The 18,614-nt window shown below is 45.6% G+C and overlaps 1 protein-coding gene across 4 annotated transcripts in view; it reads right to left on the bottom strand.

The window, feature by feature from the left end:
- ZDHHC14 (zDHHC palmitoyltransferase 14) overlaps nucleotides 1–18,614 on the bottom strand; it is a 272,945-nt gene that overhangs the window by 34,744 nt on the left and 219,587 nt on the right. For all 4 annotated transcript variants that reach the window (XM_077898268.1, XM_077898249.1, XM_077898275.1 and 1 more), the window contains exons 4-5: nucleotides 6,157–6,294; nucleotides 2,700–2,748 (exon numbers count right to left, since the gene is read on the bottom strand). In XM_077898268.1, coding sequence (XP_077754394.1) covers nucleotides 2,700–2,748; nucleotides 6,157–6,294 — 187 coding nt within the window. The remainder of the gene's footprint in view (nucleotides 1–2,699; nucleotides 2,749–6,156; nucleotides 6,295–18,614) is intronic.

Below are 18,614 nucleotides of genomic sequence, written 5' to 3'. Positions count from 1 at the left end.
GTCCAGGCTGGTGACACCTTGATTTTAGCACTGTGGGACCCAGAGCAGAAAAAAGCCAAGCCTGCTGGACTTCTGACCTACAGAGTGGCACAACAATTAATTTATATTGCTTTAAGCCTCCAAAATACAGCTGGGCGCATGCTGGGGCTGTGCTGATGGAGGGCTGGCCTGGAACAGGTAGGACATCCAGCAGCTGTGTCTGGATACCGTAAGGGGCCTTCATGCTTTCAAAGTGGGCTGTGGCGTCGCTGGCTCTCACTGGACCATGTGGCTGCCAAGCTCCAGAATGTGGAGGACATGCCTGGGTGACACCCACAAAGCAAAAACCTTGGCATCTAGATATGGCAACACCATTGGAAAGGCAGTGGCTGAGATTTTGTGAGTTTTCAAAGTCTGGGCCACATAAAAACTCTTTACCTCTACCTGAGAACGATATTTCCAGGGAAAATAGCCTGAACCTAGGAAGAGTGTTTCTCTTTCTTCTCCTTTCCACACAAACTGTTTCTCCAGCAAAGTCAGCATGCTGCTTTTTCTACCAGCATTTGTCTATTCTCCTTCTTGGGGAACACAATGCTCTTGATTATACCCACTATGGGCACAGCCAAATCATGAGAATGAGCAGACGTGTGTGCTCTAAAAGAAGGTTCTGGCAGAGACCACCCATTGCACATATTGCCACAAAAAGAAGCTTCTTTGAAATCACTCCTGTCATGCACATAAACCATACTCCCATGCTGGATGTTCTCACTCATATTCCATATAACTGATTTTGTCACCGTAGCATGTCAAGTACAAAGTGGCTGACTCTTGCAGGTCAAAAACTTCAAGATACAAAAGGGTTGAAAGAAATAACCTTAGATCTCTAATTAATTATGAGGGTAGCAGGAAACCAGGACTCGCTACCTGGTCCTTCCTCATGATATGATATGATAAGATCCATGAGTTGGGGGGACACCTGGGTGGCTCAGTGGTTGAACTTCTGCCTTTGTTTGGCTCAGGTTGTGATCCCAGGGTCCTGGAGTCAAGTGCCGCATCAGGCTCCCTGCAGGAAGCCTGCTTCTCCCTCTGCTTATGTCCCTGCCTCTCTCTTTCTGTGTCTCTCATGAATGAATGAATGAATGAATGAATGATTTATAATAATAATAATAATAATAATAATAATAATTAATAATAAAGATCCATGAGTTGGGTGATCTGTAATAGACACCACGAAGCCCTGCCAGCAGCAAACTATATTATAAAATGCTACATGACCAGCATGTTTTCACAATGTGACCAATTTCCTGAAAGACAGCTGAGCCTCTTTTTCTGGGAAGAAAAGACAAAGCTTGACTGTAAGATATGCCAAAGCAACATGTCTTGAAAATAGAAGAGCACAGAGATGATGGCAGTGGGGGTCACCCCTGGCAGGGCTGGGGAGAAGGATGGAGAATGACATTTCCCATGGGTGTTCTTAGCAGCCATGAACATGGAGAATTCCATTCTCAGGACTACCTTTCCTTCTGGCTAACTTATAGTTAGCTCTTGCCCCCTTTAACAGAAGACAGGACATACCTGTAAAATGTATTCTGCAAGTCCCCCTTGTATATCTTCCATATGTCCCTGTTCCCTTTGTAAGAAATTAGTTGACTATAGAATCTGTACCTCCAAACAATATTCTGTGCTATCTGTAAACACAGAAGCACCAAAAAGGAGATGCTTTATATAATGCAAATACATACAAGACCACATTTGTTTTCAGGTATCTTAATGTCACACACACACACACACACACACACACACACACCCGCTCCACACTGTGTACCCCAGCTCCTAGGGACATGAGGCGGGTACAAGATATGTACCTCTTAGTAAAGTTCTTCATTCATTGTTTAAGAATTCTCTACCACAAGATAAGACTACTTTTGGGAGTAATGAGAAGTTCAAGTCCAGCCTACTTGGTTATATGAAAAAGAAAGAGAGCTGGGTCCCAGATGGAGCCAGGTCAATGGGTCCAGGAGGCCAACTCTATAGTAATGAACATGAAACTTAGGGGGACAGGTGAGGCAGGGAGCCCATTCAAGCACATCATGGGTGAACATTTTTCTTTCAAGAAGTTCAAAATACGATGGCACGTGCCCATACATACTCTTTGGTAGGATGGGATTAATCCAATTGACTTGAGATTGACCATCTTTAGTCCATTCAAGACTGAGAAAAAGTGTTCTGTTCCTGGAAATAATAAAGGTTATCTGGACTGCCTGAAGGCATGACAAAGGCACACCCAGAAGGAATCTATAGAGGGGGTCAGAGGATTCTCATCTGGTGACCTCACGGTGAGAAGGTGACCCACACATGGGCATCTATAAATACTCTGCAGGGATCAAAATGAGGTCAGCTGGACCTTGCAAGCCCTTCTCCCCAACCAACCTGATTTAACACAAATCAATGCAGGGTGAACAAGAATTTACACTTGGCTTTCTAGCTAAAGAGCACTTCAATTTAAACATGGCTAAATGAGTCATGTCGAGGTTCGAGCATTCAGACATGACTACTCATGGCCAATGAATATAGGGTTTTTTTTTTTTTTTATGGAATGAAAGAGAATACAATTTCTGAGAAGAAAAGCCAAGGCACAGATGAAGAGGTCGTTGAGTAGAAAGTCAGCCCAATACTTAACACATTAGCATTGTGAAAAACAGGGCAACCAGAAAGGATATCTTGCAGGACTGTCCTTAAGAGCATTGAGGAATCCTGTCTGTTGTGAACCTGTGGAAATGAAACCAAAGTTTAGCATTTAAAAACATTCACCTCCAGAAAAACAGCCTTCGTGTTGAAAGCTCCCTCATCTACATAAAAATAATAGGTGTCTAAAGATCAATTAAACAATTATATTTTGTTGTGCTACGGCACCCAATATGCTGATCAGGGATTGAGATTCCACTGAAGTTATTCAACAAGAAAATGGCAGATTCATAATTAGACCCAACATCTGCAGGATATTTTTTCAATAAAAGCAGATGGATGTCTGCATACTTTCCCATAAATTATAGTTTGATTACCCCTTTGTTTTCCTCATTTTAATAGGAAAACAGAATACTGTATGCTATTTTTTTCCTCTTCTTTTATGAAAGACTGTTTTTCCAAAGTTTGTTAACTGTTGACCTCGGACATGCTATATACTAGGCTACATATAAAAGACATCTTCATCTGCACCCAGAGTAAATAAACTCAGAGAGCTGGAGTTTATTACTCACTCCTTTAAGAGTGAATAGTTTGTGCAAAGAAATTTCTCTAGGGCTTTGAGTAAAGAGGCATCTGACAAGAAGCCATTTTTATGTGCTGGCTTCATGGTTTTTAAACACAAAGGCCCATGTGGAGGAACTCTTGGCCTTCCTGTCCTGGGGCGGCATGAAACTGTGTTTTGGGGATATCACCCAGCCTGGGGCAGCAACGAGAGAAACAGGGAGAAGGGAGACAGTGTCTGTGCTGCTGCGGCCACACAGGGCAGTCGAGGCAGGGGCCCTGATCCCTCTGTGTAAGTGGGAACCAGGTCCAGCCATGGGAAGGCTGAGAGTGGGGTGCTCACATCTGTCCTCAGGGTCCCATTTCCCCTGTTGCTGTCTTCCCCACCGGCCACTACTGAGGCACAAGGATGTGCCAGGCGCTAGGATGCTAAAGAGTGGGGAAATGAATAAGGAAAGCTTAAGGCTTTCTCTTCCATCTCAGCTAGGCCGGGGGGCAGGGGGTGCAAAACCAGCAAGCGGGCTGGGGCAGGTCGTAGAGCAAACACACTCTCGAGGCAAATGAGGACGCTAGAAGAAATGACTTATCTTTCCCTACTGAACCCAAGCTCATTCACTTTCCCAACTTTTCCTTTCTTGTTTTCTTGATAAGAATGCCTGGCTGTCAGGTTCCCCAGATTCTCCTCCGGGGCCCCCCTTCCTGTCATGGCCACCCACCCCCTCCCAGATCCTGTTACCTGGCAGGGAGAACTCAGGCGACAGTTCTCCAGCTGCTCTCAAACAGTGTTCTGCCTTTGCAAGTGTTTTCAGAATCTTAGGAGGCACGTAAAAACCTGCCTTTCCTGAGAGCATTGAGTGCCGAGCCAAGTCAGGGGGTATGTGGGGTTGTTGAGGCAGGGTGTGGGGGTTGTGGGTGGTGCATAACAAGGGGGAGGACAATCCGTATTTGCTTTTGTTCAACATATTCAGGTAACTTGTAAGCAGATAAATTCTGAACTGTTTTTGTGGAGGAACAGGATTAACAATATATAGGCATAAACTACAGCAAACTCTGTTTTGCTGGATCTTGGGTGACTAAGATGTTAGGGGAGATGATAGTGAAGTGTACATCACCCAACTGTGGTGGTAGTGGAAGGCTTCACTCTGAGTGTGTGTGTGTGTTCCCAGAGCTCACGTGTGCAGGCATGCAAGTGAAAACCAGCACTTGATGTCCAGAATGCAGGGGTGAAGCCATAAGTACATTTCAATAACATACATTGGAAAGCATTCTGAAGTTGCTAAAGATGATATAAGAACATCAACTTTAAATGCTATTTTTTTATGTCCTAAATGTGCTACAGCCTTGGTGCTTATTTATTCTTGTTTCTGATTCTTTGGTCTATTAACACACAGATAGGACCCTGGATGCATTTTTGTCACTTTTTAACTCTGAAATTAGAGAGAAAAGGTGCCTCTGTGGGCCACGAATACTGTGGAAAGGGCCCGTCACGACTGAATGGTCATCCTCCTCCTGGGATCCCACTGAGTCCTGGCTCTCAAGCATAGATTACAAACTGGTGTCACATTTGCATGGAGGGATTCCAGTCAAAAAGAAGGGACCTAAGTTTTAAAATGCCATGAAAACATGGGAGATCCCATGTAATGTCCAAATCTGGCCAACAAACTCTCCATACTGCTGACTTGCCCAGGCCCCAACTGACGCCACCAAGAGAGGCAGAAGGTGACTCCAGCCTGAGCACACGCCATCTATGGCTTCAGTACTGCTGCAGGGGAAGCCAGTGAGGCTGAAGCCAGAAACTGCCTGGCACGTTGCAGGAGGGAGCTCTAGGCTTGCTGGCGGGTGGATGTGATTCAGGAGTGTGGACAGGGGCACCGCTGTCCTGCAGGGTCGCTAATGGCCCTGGGATGGAAGTTTAAAGGCTTAATTCCTAGGTCAAAGCCGTTCACTTCCTTCTCATCATTCCCTGTTGTTGGAAAGCAGATAATCAAGAGACAAAGGAAATTCGAAGTTATGACCTTGAGAATGGGAAAGGAAGATGTCATTTGCTTGGGCAAGTACTTAGTAAAATCCTTCCTATTCCAAATCTCATTTTTAATGAAGTTCCTTCCTTCAGGGATTTACTAACGTGAAGCAGATAACTGAAAATCTTTTCAATCATGTATCTTCAATGTGTGTGTGTGTGTGTGTGTGTGTGTGTGTGTGTGCATGTGTGTGAGGAGACCCAGTCTTTATCCCCAGACATTGTTTCCTAGGGATGGCGACTGTTCTCGCTTAAGCTGGTGTCACGTTAAAAACGAAACTTCTGTTTGATGGTTATCATTGCAGCACATTATCCTTTGTGCAAAATGTGGGAATGACTCTTCCAAGGGATCCCCTCGCAAAATAGAAAGTGAGGTCCTTGAGGTTGGAACAGGGGCAAGTGTATCAAGGAAAAAGTCTTGTAAGCGAAAGAGAACCTGATCTGGGTGACCTGGCAGCTGTGGCTGGAAGGATGAGGAATGGGGAGTAGAAGGAACGATGGGGGAGGGCATGGGGAGGGCAGAGAAGGGGGTTGGGGGTGACAGGGAGGGAGGGAGGACAGGGAGAGAGGGAAGAGAGGGTGACAGGGAGGGGTACAGGGAGGGAGGACAGGGAGGGGGACAGGGAGGGAGGGGGACAGGGAGGGGGGACAGGGAAGGAAGACAGGGAAGGGGGACAGAGAGTGGGACAGGGAGGGGTGACAGGGAGGAGGGAGGGGGACAGAGAGGGAGGACAGGGAGGGGAAGAAGAGTGCATGAAAGGGGCAGGCTGGAAGTGAGGAGAGGAACAGGAAGAGGATAAGAGAAGAAAGAGAAAGCCCGAAATGATCAAAATATTAACTCAAAATTAAATCAGAAAAGCAAAGGCAGGCAAATGGTTACATACGTAATCTGATTTCGCCAGCATACTTACGAAGAATGACGTGGGTGATAACGAATGCAAATATAAAGACTGTCAGAAAAGACAGAGATAAAATAAACATATAAAAAAATCTGTAGTTTCTTTTGCCCACACAGTTGCCTACCCAGGGACAGTGGTGATCAAACCGTTCTGAAATGAGAGGCAGAGAAAAAAATAGGGAAATCAGTTAATAGAATGTCATTTTGCACGAGGGAGCCCCCCGCCCGCCACTCCCCAATACTCTGGGAACACAGTCGGCCCTTGAATGGTGCGGGGGCTTGGGGCACTGACGGCCAGACAGCTGGGACCCCACCTCACGCTGACCCCCCGAAACCACCTACTGTCAGCCTCCTGTGGACTGGGAGCCCTACCCATCCCGCACGGTCCATTAACACGTATTTCACACGTTACATGTATCATATACTGTGCTCTTACAATAAAGAAAACGTTATTAAGCAAATCACGAGGAGAGGAAAACACACTCACAGCGCTGTGCGTGTGTATCAGTGGCCCCGCACCCCAAGCCTGTGTTGTTCAAGGGTCGACCGCATCACAAAATCACATCACACCGCTTACTTCCAAATGCACCACTCAGAGAAATGCTTAACGTGAAGACACTTCGAGAATGGGTTCATTCTTTTAACAGAACTTGGCTGTCTTGAAAAACCCAGAACACGCATTCTTCTCAAACAGCAGCTTAAAGAAATGGGAAACTCAAATTCTCATCACGATGAGAAAAGTCAAGGTTTCCCTCTTTTAAAAAGACGCCTCTGAGATGCACAGAACAGTCCTCCCTTAAGATGCGATGTTAAGTGCTGGGCCTCTTGCTTGCCTATGTGCATGCATGTATAAGTGTGTGTGCATGTGTGTGTATCCACATGTGCATGTGTGTGCATGTGGGACTGAGTGACCACCTCTCTCGTCAGTGGCCGTAGAGAGAGGTCACAGGGGCCTGAGCCAGGACAGAGGGATAATCCCTTGCTCTCCCATCCCATAACAACTGTTTCCCGAGGAATGCCCCACTATTTCAATAGTTGTAGGGTTTTTTAAAAAGTGAGCTGTCATCTTCATGTGCAGTGTAACACACTGGATCTTTTAGTCTGCAATTCTCAGCTAAGTTACCTGTAAAACGAAGATGCTTTTATAGAGTTGCTTTGGGGTTGAATAATGCCCTGGAAAGCATTTTTAAAAAGTACACAATGTTGGGACACCTGGGTGGCTCAGTGGTTGAGCGTCTGCCATTGGCTCAGGTCATGAACCCGGGGTCCTGGGATCGAGTCCCACATCAGGCTCCCTGCATGGAGCCTCCTTCTCCCAATGCCTGTGTCTCTGCCTCTCTCTCTGTGTCTCTCATGAATAAATAAATAAATAATCTTTAAAAAATAAATAAAAGTACACAGTGTTTTGTAGTTTGTCAAGAGAAGTCACATACCTTAGTACCCTATGGCCTCGAGCCATTTCTAGGAGGAAAATGATGCTGCCCTATTTTCTAGAGGAGCAGACTGAGTCCTGGAGAGGGGGGATTGCTGGCAGGGGTCCCTGCAGCTCAGGAGCAGTGGAGCTAGAGGTTGAGGTCGGTCTACCCCTGCATACACTGGCCCTGGCACCCTGCGAATGCCCGAGTGCTGGCTCCTGGCACTCTTACCCTGTCACCCCGGGAAGCCTGTGTACAAACCCACGTCCTCGTAGGAATTTCACACAAAGTCTATAATGTGATTGTGATTTGTCCCTCCCCTTGCAAGTCATGGCCAAGGGCTTCTCTTTTTTCTACTCCTCAGTCCAGAAGGACTATCCAGAGTTGCCCTATGAACCACACGCACCCTGATTGGACTGCCTGCCGCCACTGCTGACGGGGCTAAAAACACTGGTTGGACAACTTAGCTTTTTACTCGAGGTGTTTCCCAAGTTTACTTTCAACCTAGTTTTCATATTTTAAATACCTATATGCTTTACAAGCATACAGAGAGACCTGTGTGAGGTGTGACTGTGTAAGTAAGCCAGTCCAAAGCCAGGCACCTATGTCCCCTGTCATAAATCACTCATCTCCTATTTTATGTCTCCTGCAAACTTGCTTCTTGAAAAGGGTGTGAGGGACACTGGGGACAGTGGTGGCAGAGGAACTGTAAGATCCATCCTAGCTGCAAGTGGCGTTAACAAGAAACAGCCAGTCTGAACAGAGAACCCAAAGAGAAATTTCAGAGCTCACTGGCCTGGTGACAACCTGATGGCCTGTACGAGGCTGACACTTGGGGGAAGTAATCTCTGTTGATGTACTCTGTCCCATATTAGCAAGTGCTGCCAAGCCCACACAGCTGGAACAGTTAACTTCTGTGTCAAAATGACCTCATTTCTCCCAAGTCACTGGTCTACACAGGCTGTACATGAAGATGTCTACACAAAGAAGGACACAAAGAGGAAAAAAAATCTAAACCAACCATATTTTTCCAAGACTTTGAGTCTGTCATTTTGAGAACGCTTTTCTTCCTTATCCATGAGTATTGGAAAATGTGAATAGGATGTGGCGGGGGTGGGGTGGGCAGAGAAGTACATGTTAGGTTGGAACTTCTTGATTCCAGCCATGAAAGCTTATCTCCAAATCCCAAATATGTTGTGGGCTGAGCCTCTTCCTCGAGTGAAAGCCACCTATCAGCATAGACGACACCAGGGCTTGGGAGGCACAGTTAACATCATGCACACCCCCATCGAAGAACAAGGGTTTCCAAGCCCACGTAGACCACTGCTAGGGGGGGGCAGGCAGTTGTTTTGTTTTTAGCTTAGAAGGTTGTAGCGAAGCTGTGACTCTGGCCTTCCTGAAGGAGGCTGAGCAAATGGGAAAGATGAGATGCATCAGACCCTTGCTCATGGGGTCTGAGAGGCTTCCTGCAAAACCGGTGATATCTCGGGAATGGTGTGAAGGCCTGGCTCTCTGGCAGTCTTGAGCTGGAAGCAGTTTCTGATTGGAAACTTGTCTTACTGAAAACGTTGTAGGCTAACAAAAACCCCGCTGAAATGCGCGCTCCCCAAGGAATTCTTTTGTCAAATGTGTCTCATGTCTTTCCTTTTTGTTTGTTGAACCTGTGGTGGTAAACTGAGTCTAAAAGCCTCAGTGGGCATCTCTGTCTACTGGCCCCCTTGCCCTGAGTGTCGTTTCCCACCCCCATCCCCTTCCTCAGCTTCCCTCTCCGCACCCAGGGCTCAGCTTGGGCCTCTTCCCCTCTCCGTGGATTCTCAACCACTGGGAAGTCTCTCTTCATCCCAACATTCAGCTGCCAACCACACACTGGTGATGCCAAAATGGCCACGTGCTGCCTTCAACCGGTCCTGTCAGCTTTACCCTCACTTTTCTCCAAAAATCATTCATTTTTTCCATTTTTGCCAATGCTACTCTGTCTTTAATAAATACCTGTCAAATGACTGACTAAACCCTTATACCACCAAAAGGACACCCATGCCAGCAAGTGTGTTGCCAACATCCCATGGTTATGAGTAGTGAGGCTGGGGCAAAGCCTGCTCCACCTGCCTCTAGGGCTCCTGGCCACAAATGCACCCCTGCCTCTACTCAGTATTTTCCATGTGCCCACGGCTGTGTCACGTGCTAGGAAGGAAAACAACAACAACAACAATCCTCCATGGCTTCAAGGTCTTCCTTATTTGATAGGATGCTTTATTTTCAGACTCCAAATATTGCTCAGACTCAAGGAGTGCACTCCTCACAGTTCACAGTGAACTCCTCCTAACTTAGCAGCTAGCCAGCCTGTTCTCTCTCGCCAGCGCTGGCCAGCCTACAAAAGTCTCCCTTTGCGAGTCAAGGATAAAATCAGGACAAGGATCGCTCACCCTGTCCTGCGTGCCTCTTGCTCTGAACACATTCACCCTAGCTCAGAGCGGAGGAAGCTCGGGGAAGAGGGGTGCCTGGGGTCGTTCTGGACGGGGAGGTTTCTGTTACTCAGGTTTCGGGAAGAAGAGTAGACAAGAGTTGGGCATGAGCTGAGCTGGGACCAGAGGAAGTGGCCACAGCTGCACACGACGTGCTCCTGGGGACCTGAGTGAGGCAGTAATTGGCTGAGAGGGAGAACATCTGGAGGAGAGGGGGACCCAACAGCCGGCAGAGCTAGTTGCATGCATCCACAACATCTGAGACATCTCGCACAACTATCATTAGAGGTCAGTTTGTGTATTTCCTGCATGGAAAAATTAAATGGGGGTGTCCTATGTACTGGGGGTGGGGTGGGGGTGCTGTGGGAGAGTCTTTAAAAAAACAGTTTGGAGCTGCTGCCACATTCCTTGATTCGGAAGTTTGGTCCCTGCCAGAAGGGAGTGGTAGCTACGCGGCTATAATTCTGGAGAGTTCCTGTAAAAAGCAACAGGAGCTGTTCCCTGTGCTATGCTGTTGGGGATCTGTGCTCAGCTTTGCTGCACAGAGGAACAGAGCCTGACGGGAGGGGAATGGCACACAGGGATGTGGCGGGGTGCTGGTAAATCTGGAAGAATCTGGAAGGTTCTCTAAAATAATGAGAGATCCGAGGAGCTAGCTGGGGCACCCTGACCACAGCCCTGTTAGCATCTCGCTGCCCTGTGATGATCTGCGGATCTGTCCTCCCGCCTTCCCCAGGTGAGCTCACGTTGAGAAACCATGTCTAGCCACCCAAACAGCCTGGCAGACAGACACTCCACAAACATGCACCAAGCCAAGGAAGAGATGCCTTTAATCGTGTTTGGTAGGCTTCCAAGCGATCGCTGCTCCTGGTTGCCAGGTGCAGACACTGAAAATGCTGGTGAAAGAGAAAATTTGGGGTGAGCCAACCAGAGGAAAAGGCAGGCAGGGTTCTGTGAAATTCGAATGTGCTCAGAGGAGGCTGAGTGGTGACAGCTGCTGACCAGAGCTGAAAGCGCTGACTGGACAGTTGGTGTGAATCAGCTTGTGGTGAGAGGTGGCCTCTGGCCTCTCCCACTATCAGGGGGAGGCAGAGTGGTTTTATTTAAAGTTCCATAAGACACCACTGGGGGACCCAGACGCTGTGGATGGGATGAAAGCCAACTTCAAAAAGTCACCTGCCCTGAGATTGTTAAGTGGGGAAAGAAGGTCGCATTAAATTGGCCAGTGGGAACATACTTCAGAAAAAAGAATTATGGTCTTATTTTATTAACCCCAAACTCAAAATAATAACGATTACACTATTATTAATGATGACCAAAGGTACCATTTTCCAACTGCCTATTACATTTTTACGTATTAATATTATTTCATCATTTGTCATTTATCCTTGACAAGAGTCCCAGAGTAGGTGCTATGCTCATACTTTACAGATGAGGGAATCACCAAGAGAGGTGAGGCACTGCCCACCAGGAGCTGTAGGTTCTGAGCAGAGACTATGCCTCTCCCCTGACAAAGGGAGATTAAGGGGAGAAATGCAATATGAAAAAGACACCAAACACAAGGAAAATAGGAGAAGTATTAGAATTGTGCAAGGATAGAAAAATCCACTGAAATATTAAGGGAAAAATATTTGCAAAAATTGTATTTGAAGGCTTCCAGAGAAAGGAATACAATGTTGGAAACGTCAAGAATTTAAAATCTGAGAGTTGGGCTCTAAAACTCATGACTGGCATCCAGAGATAGACAAAGATCATCCCCTCGGTATAGGACCAGAAAATTTTTCATTTTCCAGACAGTAGTCCTGGGCTCTGGATGGGCTGCCTCTCAGCCTGGCCAGGAGAAAGGAAATAATGATCCCAATTTCCTTTTCCAACTGTGTCTTGAGAATCATGTGAAATCAGAGATGTAAACATGCAATTAAAATGTAAAACTCCTAATTTAAATGTTACTTACCTCTAAATTAAGTTAAATGTTTTTAAAAGTATGAGACAGAAAATTGTTTTTTCTTTAAACCCAGGCCTTTTTTTTTCTTAACCTCTCAGATTAGAAAAATCTTGCCCTATGAAGTATCTTTTGTTTTTTTTATTTTTTTATTTTTTTTTATTTTTAGAATGATGGAATGTTAGAGTGGTACATATTGTTACCTGGCTTTTATGGTTCCTATGCAATTCTTAGACACAAAATAATTCATGCTGTTCTAAACTTTTGGTAAGACTCAAGTTAAAATAGCTTTGCTGCTGTGTTCAAGGATTGGTTAGGTTTCTGAAAGCAGCCTGGCATGCTCCCTCTACCCCCTCCTCCTTCTCTCACTTTTATCCTCTTTTATCTCAGTGAGTCCTTGCCAGGCACTGTGCTAAGTACTTCATATGAACTGTGCCACTTATTTCTCTGACAACCTGGTAAGGTTGATGCTATTATGCCCATTTTACAGATGAGAAAGTGCAGATGGAGAAGCTGGCATTGGAATCCAGGTGTTAATCTGAACCCTTAACCACCACCTGTTACTGCCTCCTATGCTGGTCATTGTGCCAGGTGGGCCTGAGGACCCGGGGTGCCCTCCCTCCTGGAGCAGCATGCTTGGGCACCCACAATCTCTGGGCAGATCACAGGGATGGGAATAAGAAAGGAACATGGCCACCACAGGACCGGCACTTCTGTTGGTAAGCCCTGTGGGTCTCTCTCTTCTGGTTCAGGGCATCTGTCCTCTGAGGCATGCAGAAAAGGCCTAGCTCATGTCTGGGGTGCCTACTCTCCATCAGAAAGTACTCCAGTGTTTAAAATGATGACCTCATTCTCAACAAAGTGAAAATCCGAAGTGGGAACACCTTAAGACACATATAGATTTGATAAATCTATTGAGACTGTGAGGCTTGGGGGTTATTTGGGGCCAAGGGATATATCAGGGAAAGTTTCCTACCCCCTCCCAACACTTCCTAGCTCCTTATCTGAAAATGAGTTCTATCCATTAATATCATACTAATTCTATCATACTAATTCTGTGGTTATAAAGTATTAATATATCACTTCTATGTGGGGACTTAATTTTTTCACATGTAAAAAGTTGAATTCAATAGCCCCAAGGCCCTCTTGAGCTGTTAAATAAAATGCAAAATGACTCTGTGTTTTATTAGTACCTGTACAGATGTTTGCAGTCTTGAGCCCTTGCCAATGTCCAATGAATTAAGATCCTACAGCTTTTAGCTCCCTTTGCTAAAAAACTAAAATTTTCCATGTAAAACCGACTAGTAAGTGTAGAGTTGTTGTAATCTTTCCAATGCTGCTTAACAAAATCTTGGGCAGTGATGTAGAATCAAAGCGTCTCCTGCCACTGTCTCTCTCCTCTTCACCTCCCCCCCCCCCCACCGCTCTGGCTTCACCATTACCTGGCATGGCCCTGAGTCTCTTTGGGCATCAAGGGAGGAGGCTTAACAATAGACAACTAAGGTCCCTTCAGCTCCTCAAACTGTACACATTTCTATTTCCTCAAATTTCTCAGTTTGTTTAACTTCTGTTTGTAAGGTTGGTTTCTGATGCTGGGGGAGTTTTCTGCTTCTAGGATAAGGGAAAACATGCAGGGAAGAAGCAAGCCTTTGGAAGTGGCTGTGCCATGAGGCAGATCTGCTGGCTAGAAAACAAAGATGACAAGAAAATTTGTAAGAGGGGAAAAAAAAAGATCTTTCCAGAGAAGCAAAGAGAAATCGTTGCCAAAAAAATGGAGAAGACAGGAAAAGACTTTGTAATACGAATACTTTTTGAAAGGAGATGTAAGAATGTTAATAAAAATACGATGACTTTATAAAAAGTGAATTGGCCTATTATGAGATAGAAGGAAAGAAATCCTACAGTTTTCTAAATTTGGGATCCAGCAGGGGGCATCCTAAGAAGCATCAGTTCCAACGAGGCAGGAGAATGGCATTGCCTTCTCAGCCCTGGCTGTCCCAGCATCTCCGCCCTTGGAAGACTCAGGATGAGAGCCCCACTGTTGAGCTTTTTGGGTTTCCTGGAATTTAGTTGCTGGATTAGAGCTCTGGCTCATCATGATAAAATCAGTAATGTAAGTTCAAATTTGTATGTCCTCAAGAAAACAGTCTTGAGGCATGGGTGGTCCTTGTGTCGTGAAACTCTGAAATCAGCTGCATGATGAGCCAGTACCTGGGTGCTCAGGGAATCTTCCTTCCTGGCAGTCACTCTCTGAGCCCACCCAGGCCCCTCTCAGCCTTACCCCCCACCCCCCGCCCCGACTATCTATGAGTCTGCAGGGCCAGAAACTGTGGGAATTCCTCTTCAATCTGCACAGAATTAAAAAAAAAATTATCTTCCGAGCCTGGAAGACAAGATCATGCTAACAACCAACACCCCTCAGAAACTTCTCCATTCCTCTCTAGAAATTCCAAGCCTTGAAATCAATATCAATACCACCTTATATTGGAATGGCTTAGACATCTGTAGGGCTTTCTGGTTTTTAGTACTTGTTTGCATTCGCTTACCCCACACTGGTCCTGGGACTTAGACGGCACAGGTCCCCAGATATAGTGAGGAAAGTAAAGCTCGGAGCCAGATGGAATTGCCAGGGCCGCAGCTGCTCCGTGCTGGGTCTGGGTCAAGAACTACTTTTGAGGGCCAGTTGCTGTTTTCCCCCATGTTCTCCACACTCTTGAGTCACAGGTCCTTTCACATCTCGTTACTGTATTTTTTGAAGCCTTTGTCAATTTATCCCCAAAATGAAGGTTTCAGAAGTGAGTTATCCTGTGGGTATGTTATATGTGTAAAGCTAAAGATTCTAAGGCTTTTCAAAATCTTTTAGTTTGACTACACACATACACAGTTGGAAGCCTGTGTTCCTGGTGGGCATGCTCTTCTGGAGTAAGCAAGCTTCTGTGACTTGATGTCATCTCAGGCACAGAGCTGTGTCAATGAGCAGGATGCAGTGACTCAATGGGACTGATGATGGTTCCTTTGAAAAGCAAACTGATGTGTTCAGAGCAGTAATCTTAAAAAAACTTTCCAGAATGAAACCTCTTTGCAAAACTTCTGAGACTTTTCATTTTTCTTAAGTTGAACTTAAGAACTTCATTAAGAGTAGTGGTTTTTTTAATTTTAATTTTTTTTGTATATATTTTTTTTACTGAGTTTGATTTGCCAACATATAGCATAACACCCAGTGCTCATCCCATCAAGTGCCCCCCTCAGTGCCTGTCACCTAGTCACCCCATCAAGAGTAGTGTTAAAACATAAGACCAGTGCAAGGAAAGGATAGCAAATATGTGCTGTGCTTTATATTTTTTAGGGTGCTTTTCCCTATAACATCTCACCTGGAAATACACCTGTATTTACACTGTGTCTTGTGGCTACCACAAATGCCTGAATGTTACAAGATGATGTGAACAAGTGTGAGACAGGAGAGCCAGAGGGGCCTGTCCTCCCCCTGAATCCTTCTTCAGTTTATGCAGCTGATATTCATTTTTATAGTATTCACAATTGTCCCCAGTTTCCCATTTCTAAAAGGCAGGCCTTGGCTAGAAGACCCTGAGGCACCCTTCCTGCCCAGCACTCTCAGAGCCAGGGGTTCTTGGCTCAGTCCAGTTATCTTGAGACAAGTCCTGGCTGCCCTACTTTGCGATATAGAATAGAAGCAAAATCAGACTCAGATGGGCAGAAGGGATATTTGAAGCTCAGAAGTCCTCTGTAGGGCTTTCCAAAATTCTCATAGCATGCTGTCACTCTGCACGGATGTTCAGCCCCCTCAAATATCTGCATCTCCAGCTGCTTGTGTGATTGGCATTCCAGGGCACGTGCCTGGGATTCCACAGTTCCTTTGTCACTTTGGTGCAGGGTTTGATGATCTGGGGCAAACATCCAGGTTTGGGAGGGTAAAGTTGGGAGTTGGTAGCCCCAGTCATTCCTGTTGAATACAAGGCACTAGCCGAGGGTGTGTTTGGATGTCATTCATCCCAGGCTCCTTTACTTTTCTCACAGATAAATTCACCTTGACTGAGCTCTTGCTATCTTTCCAACTGCCCACTAGGCACTTCTACCTACCTGTCTCGTAGATACCTCACCTTTAGTGGGTCCAAAGCTATAGTCATTATGCTTCCCTGTTTGTTCTTCTCCTCGCTGCTGGCCTCATCGTAGCAAATGGCACCCTCAAGGCAAGGCAACTAGTTGCACAACGTAGAGAATGCACTCATTTCTGCCCTTTATATTCATTCTTCATATTCAGTTGGTCAACAGGATTGCTAACTGTCTTCCTGCTATCTTTTCTATGCTTCTGCTTCCTGTCTCTGAAGGCCATTGCAGTGCATATGCCCTCATCAGCTCTTTTGTGAACCACTGTAAAATCTTCCTGGGGCACCCCATCAGTGAGTGCTCCACACGGTTGCTAGGAGGGCCACCTGAAGCAAATACGATCACATGAGCCCTTTGCTTGTACCCCCTATGTGGCTCTTGCTGCTGGTGCCTCCTTCTCCTCATTGGGTGCAGCCTTGATGTGAATCAGAACTGATGCATTTCCAGATTGAACTTCTTGCGTGCTGGGATGTCCCTCCACCCAATCATTCATCTTTTCTTCCCTTTTAACTAGAGCAGAGAGACATCTATCGGTTTTATATATTGAGTTTCCCCATTTTATTCCAATTTCTAAAATGGTCCACCGCTTACAACCCTCTCCCCTCACCCTAGATTTGCAATCAGCTAGTAAGTGTTTGCTGTAATTGTTTCAAGTAGTCCCAAGTTAAATTCTCAGTATGCGTGGTATCCTGCTGTTGTAAATTGATAGCTTGGTGCTGTCCTGTTGAAAGGACACTGGATTCTTGGGATAGAGGACCTGTGACCCTAATCCTAAAGGCCTACTTAGCAATGTTACCTAGGCAGGTTTGTGGGCTCCAGCAGTTAGATATGCTGTAAAGGTTCTTTCCAATTCAAATATTAAAATCGCTTGGCTAAATAAAAATGTCAAGAATTGAAGTCGATTGTGTCTACTCTACACAAAATTAGGAAGTGCTGGCAGGCTTCGGTAGTAGTATAAATAATTTATAAGAACTGGCCCTCTTCTAGACCCAGGTTAGGCCCTGAATGAACTGGTGGCTCTAAAGCACTCAGAGATTTTTTTGTTGTTGTTGGTACTAAAGCCTTTACTGTAATAAACCAAATATATTTACAATTTATACACATGTTTAACCTTCAACAAAAATACAAAAAAAATATTTTACAAGATGCAAAACCAGGAAACAAGTTCATTGGAGACACCACTGCTCTACCAAGCACAGAACGTGAGGGGAACTGCAAGGAACAGAGACTACACTGCACTCAGAGACTACAAAGTGCTACATAAATACTCCCCCCCCACCAGAATCAGATCAGCACAGATTTCTCAGATGCTAAATATAGGGGGTTGTCTTCTTGTTGGTTGCTGTTGTTCATGAAAAGCATGCCAGCACTTCACTGAGTCACTCTGTCTAGCCAGTGGATCGTTAATTACTTTTTTAAACTAAGGCACTCAAAAGATCAAGCCAAAGGTTCTATCTAATGGTCAGGATTGCCTACATAATTTGTGGGGCCCACTGCAAAGTGGAAATTATAGGGCAACTTATAGAGAAATTCATAAGAGGAGTGGCTGTGTGGCTCAGTTGGTTAAGCATCTGACCCTTGATTTTAGCTCAGGTTATGATCTCAAGGCTGTTTGATCAGGCCCCGTGTAGAGCCCTGGGTGGCCTCTGTGCTGGGCATGGGGCCTACTTAAGATTCTCTCTCTCTGCCCTTCCCTGCTCCCTCCTTGTTGGCACACTCTTTCTCTCCCTCTCTCTCTCTCAAAAAAAAAAAAAATTCATAAGAATTTCAAGGTAGCAACAGCAGAGCATTAAATCGACTTTGGGTCCTGCCACCCATGAAGCCAGACCTGCTAACTGCCATAGGTTTATGGCCTAGGAAAGTGATTTTCTAATTGAAGTAGATTAATGGCTAGATTTTCCACTAGATTGTTTGAAAGGATTTACAAAGGGCATCTAAGAGCAAAGTACAGCAGGGATGTGGTGATTAACTGTTAAACTTGGAATAGGCTAACATCCCATTCCCCATGGAGAGCCTCGGGGCAAATAGAGAATCCTTCGTGGCTGACACCTGCTGGAGCTACCAGGCTCAAATCCAGCAGCCAGGAGGGGGAGGCTCTTGCTGAGGGGCCAGGGCCTCGTGGAAGGTATGACAGAGAAGAGTATGATAGAAATGAGGTTAATGAGGGAAGATGGTTGAAGCAAAGGCTAAAACTCCACCCTCTTGTCTACTGTTCCCCACCGGTATCAGAAACTCAGGTTTTTGACCTCTAGGGCAGTGGTTCTTAGCACTTTTTATTCCCAAACGCTTTGACAATCTGATGAAAACTGTGGGCTCCTACCCCCTACCCCATACACTCATACACGGTAGTTTCCATACAATTTCCTGAAGCCTGGTCTTAGACCAGGTCTTAAGAACAGCTGACCTATAGTTTACTTTGCTGAAAATGAAGTATTTCAAACAGCACATTTACAAGTTGAGGTTTTCTAAGAAGGCAGGCAGGCAGGCAGGCAGGCAGGTGTACCTACCTACTAGATTGGTCTGCTAC

This window comes from Canis aureus, chromosome 1 (assembly GCF_053574225.1).
Source record: "Canis aureus isolate CA01 chromosome 1, VMU_Caureus_v.1.0, whole genome shotgun sequence".
NCBI lineage: Eukaryota > Metazoa > Chordata > Mammalia > Carnivora > Canidae > Canis > Canis aureus.
The sequence above is the reverse complement of the archived record's forward strand: the minus strand, read 5'-3'. Positions and strand labels throughout refer to the sequence as shown.